Raw genomic sequence first — 4,357 nt, forward strand, 5'->3', positions numbered from 1 at the left:
TAATCACAGACAAGCAAGAAATACAATCCAAGAAGGGAATATGAGAAACTTACATCCATGTCAATTTCAACCATGGAGCTTTCAGGAGGATGCGAAGAGTGATCAATGCGGCCATCTCTCTACCAAGATAAAGAGAGTCATTTAGCCCGGCACAATTCATATAACCAAGACGAGAGAAACGCACAACTCAAAATCATGAACCTACCTCATACTCAAAGTTTTCTGACTGTGCTTCATCAGGCGAACCTTAGCTGTCGACCGAGCCTGTGTTGTTGTTTGAGGCATCACTAGTTTCGGCCGCATCCTCAGCTTCAGACATGATGTGATTTTCAACTAGAGCATTTTGGCTATTATCCATATCACCCTCGAAAATTATGTCTTCACTAACCATAATATCAGCCGGGTTCGTGACCGGACTCTCCACCACGTCAGGTGACTTCTTTACCTTCTTGGTAGGTAGAGCTCTTCCCGACTTTGATCCTCGTTTCTTTGAGGTTTGCTCTGAAGGATAAAAAAAATAAAATAAATAAATTTAGCAATTAAAGAAATTAGCGATTGTCGGACAATGAGTTGGGGTTTACCTTCCTTGGACGTTTCTTTGGATTTCGACTTGGAAACCGGTGCCTTCTTCTTGCCATTGCCTAGAGCACAAAGCATAACGTTAGAAATTTATTTGAGATCAAAGGAAGTTGTCTGGTTGAGATTACACACCCTTGTTGGTGAGCAAGCCCGGGAATCCATACAAGGCAATACGCTCGGTTGTCCGCGAGTCCTCTCCAAGTTTCTTCTTGATAAATGTTGACCACCAAGCTTGGAAAGTCGGAGTTGCTCTATGATCAGGTTCGCGAGTGCTCAGGCCGGATCTCTCAAAATTGCCAAACTGAGTCTGATAATAAAGAGTGACGGCCGAACAATGCGCAGTGTCTGTAAACCCACCTCTCCATGAAGAAAAAAGATTCCGGGACATTAGAAAGAAGGCTGGACAACTTTGTATGAAGCCAAGCTGACGCGCAACAAAGTTTGGAAGATAAACCTCAACCCCTGGCCGACCCAGTGTTCCCTTGAGACCATAGTTTATGTCTCGAGAGATCAGAATGCTCCCCCAAGGTAGAAGTACTGACAAGTCCAAAGACCTCTCCCATGGTTTCGTTATGTCTAATGCAAGACAAGAAGGATAGTCTCGGCTATAACATATGGCAAACTCTTCCTTGGTCATGTTTTTTTTTAAAGGAAGAAAGCAAAGCATTCTGCTACCGAGTGTGCATGAGGACCAAGAGAGATGATCTGGCGGCCGAGAATGACAATGGAATCAAAAGGATGACTTGGTCGAAGCTGATGAAAGTAAGTTTGCACCCATACCTGGAACATCCATAATGGCCCTCCAACATCCAGTATCATATTGTTGGTCACTACATTACGCAAAGTACGGTAAAGATAGGCAAGGACAAACGGACCAAGGGCTAAAGGTTTACCCAAGCTAAGGGCCTCCGCAATACCGGCAAACTCGAACAAGCACTTGTTCGACTTCGTGCAAAACACGTATTTGCATAACCAATAGAGGAGGAAAGCAGCGTGCTCATGTTGCGTTGGTTCGTGCCTCTCAACCGTGGACACATCCTCGGCAATTGCATGTTCTGCGTAGAAAGTGCTATAGTTAAGCAATTTCCTTGCTTTGGCATCAGCTTTTTGTTTGGCTTTCTTGTCGTCCTTGTTCACTTTTGGTTTCAGGCTAGCATGAAAAGAGAAAGGAAGGTCAGCTAAGGCACATATCTCCTCTCCATTCGGCCGAAAACCAAATATTGCGGCCATATCTAGCAAGGTTGGACTCATTGGCCCAAGTGGCAGGTTCATGGTGTTAGTAGCAGATGACCAAAAACACAAGGCAGCGGCAAGAAGAGGCCGGTCCATATAGATTTCTTGCTCAGACATTTTAATGCTATCATAAATACCAAATTTTTTCCATGAGCGGCCGAAAAAGTGCTCCATCCGTGGCACCCATTTCTTCCACTTGGGTGTCAATTTCGGCCAACTCCCTGGCTGTTTAGAATTTGTGTTCCAACTAGACCAGCTAGCTCCGCCGGTCAAGCAAGATGTATCCACCAACGAGTTTTCTAGAACCTCGTTGATGGCCGGCGGCATACCCAAGCTGTAATGGGGTCCTAATATGCACTCTCTTCGCGGTTCCTTGTTCTTCGCCAACCGATATATCACAGAGCTTTGAAGTTTGTCCACAGAAGCATTAAAGGCAACTTCAAATCTGTTTGAGAATTCAGCCAATTGTGCTTTTGTTGCTTCGCTATCCTCTAGCCCCGTTTCGGTTTCTGATGTATCATCAGCCATGGAAAGTTTTGTTTAGCAACAGTGGAGTTCATTCAAACCTGCAAATAAATCACAGAATCAGTGCATGACAGATTTCGATCTATGTTTGACACAGAAACCAAGAATCTATTTTGATTGTCACCAGGAAAGCAGAAGCAATGCAACAATGCAAGTGGTAATTGGTGAGTTCAATTAAGGGCCATGCCTTCAGTGATATATCAACACAGCAATCAACTTTTCAAATAACAATGTTCAAAGCTCCGAAAATCACCAGCAGATGCTCACCATAATTAAAAGAGGTTGACTTTTCAAACTCTCGATGAACCATTAATCTGGGGATTAAATGCCAGATTCAAAGTGCGTAATTTTCAGGGGGCAAATTATTCATCAAATGCAAGCATCTTATGACAATCTCCGAGATTTCATCAAGACAAATTAAGCAAGAGTTGTGGTTCACCCAGAATTGTGGGAAACGAGAAGCAAGGAAGCATATATATATATATATATTTTAAATCTCATGAGGCTGCAAATGTGTTAGTTTTCAACTTAGTCACACACGATTAAGAGTGGAAAAGGATAAAGGCAACTTACTTCCCCAAGAAATCCCAGTCCACCACAGCTCCTCCTTGCTTGATCAACCTAGTCGATCGCTCAACATCATCAAACGCACTCTAGAGATTGCTGGAAGAATCAAACCCAAGCTACAGCCACCTTGCAGCTCCCTGACGTCGTACCCAGACCACAGTGACCCACTTTGCAGATCACCGGCGCCGAATTCAGACCGGCAACCTGCCCCGAAACCCACCGTCGTCAAACTGATTAGCTGCAGTCCCAGATTGATTTCACTCACAATTTACCTGCGTCAGTTGTTGATCTGAGTTGAATACTCAGATTAGAAGGGGCTTTGAATCTTTGAAATTACTTGAAAAGTCTGGACTCGGAAAACGTGGACTGATTTTATGGAAGAGAAATCTTGGTTTTGGCATTTTATTTTCATTTTCTCCAGAAAGCTTCGTACAGAGCATGGCCGCACAATTCAAATGTCCAAGTAGTACACATGACCGAGTAGTAAATCTTGGGTGAGTAGTAAACATGACCGAGTAGGAAGTCATGGCCGAGTAGTAAGTATGAACCGAGCCATATGCCATGGCCGAGTAATTTTGTTGTCCCAGGCAACCTGACCAAGTTTCAAACCTGGGATATATCGGCCAAGTCTTTCAAGTTTTGCATGTCAAGGCCGAGTTTTGAAGGTTTAAGTTGTACAACCAAATTGAAGTATCACGACCAGGTATGTTTTGAGATATTCTATTTTTATTCAAGTATCATCACCACTTGGCTTGAGAGCCAAAGCTTATGAGACTCGGGGGGCAATGTTTGGACCTGAACTTCGCTACTCTCGTGTATGACCATGTTGAGAAAAATGGAACTGAGTTGGCACCCATTCAAGATAAATAGTTCGTGAAGTCATACAACCGAGGGAAAAGTGTCGGTCGGTCACCCAGCTTGATTTGAGGTTTTAGGAACGGACGACCCAAAAATCAGTGAGTTGGACCATGCAGCCATATGTTTGGTTTAGTCCGAGTTCAAAAGGGTGGTTATGCATGTGGGCCGAAATGAGAATTAAAAGTGTTCGGCCAAGTTTAGGCAACAATATCGACTGAGGAACCCTCGCAAGGAAGGAGTTCGAATCAATTATAGATTTCGATTGTGAATATTTCATATATCAGCCAAGTCAGGATTTTATGAGACGAATCAATCCTAGAAGGAAGGAGAATCCTACTTCAATTCCACGTCTTGGAGGACAAGTTAGCTAGGGTTTTTGACTTGTATATATAGCACATTGTAACTCTTTGTAAAAGGTCCTACACCACACAAACAAATCAATATACAACTTTTACTCACAAACTTTTCTCTTGTTATCTCATAGGTACTTTGCTTTCCGTTCAACCTTTACAACTTGTTTTCATTTCTAGTTTCTTAGTTTCAATTCAATCTTTTACATTCAAGCACTTTACTTTTTTGTTTATTTATTTTATAT

The 4,357-nt window shown here is 42.8% G+C and overlaps 1 protein-coding gene across 1 annotated transcript; it reads right to left on the reverse strand.

Moving 5' to 3' along the window:
* Positions 1–211: 211 nt before the first annotated feature.
* Positions 212–2,373, reverse strand: LOC133733799 (uncharacterized). Its single transcript, XM_062161436.1, has 3 exons — positions 712–2,373; positions 582–641; positions 212–501 (listed from the first exon to the last, which is right to left on the reverse strand). Exons 1-3 carry the CDS (start codon positions 1,244–1,246, stop codon positions 248–250), a joined length of 849 nt encoding a protein of 282 aa, XP_062017420.1. The 5' UTR covers positions 1,247–2,373; the 3' UTR covers positions 212–247.
* Between the last annotated feature and the right edge of the window lie 1,984 nt (positions 2,374–4,357).

The sequence above is a fragment of the Rosa rugosa genome, chromosome 2 (genome assembly GCF_958449725.1).
Source record: "Rosa rugosa chromosome 2, drRosRugo1.1, whole genome shotgun sequence".
Lineage (NCBI taxonomy): Eukaryota > Viridiplantae > Streptophyta > Magnoliopsida > Rosales > Rosaceae > Rosa > Rosa rugosa.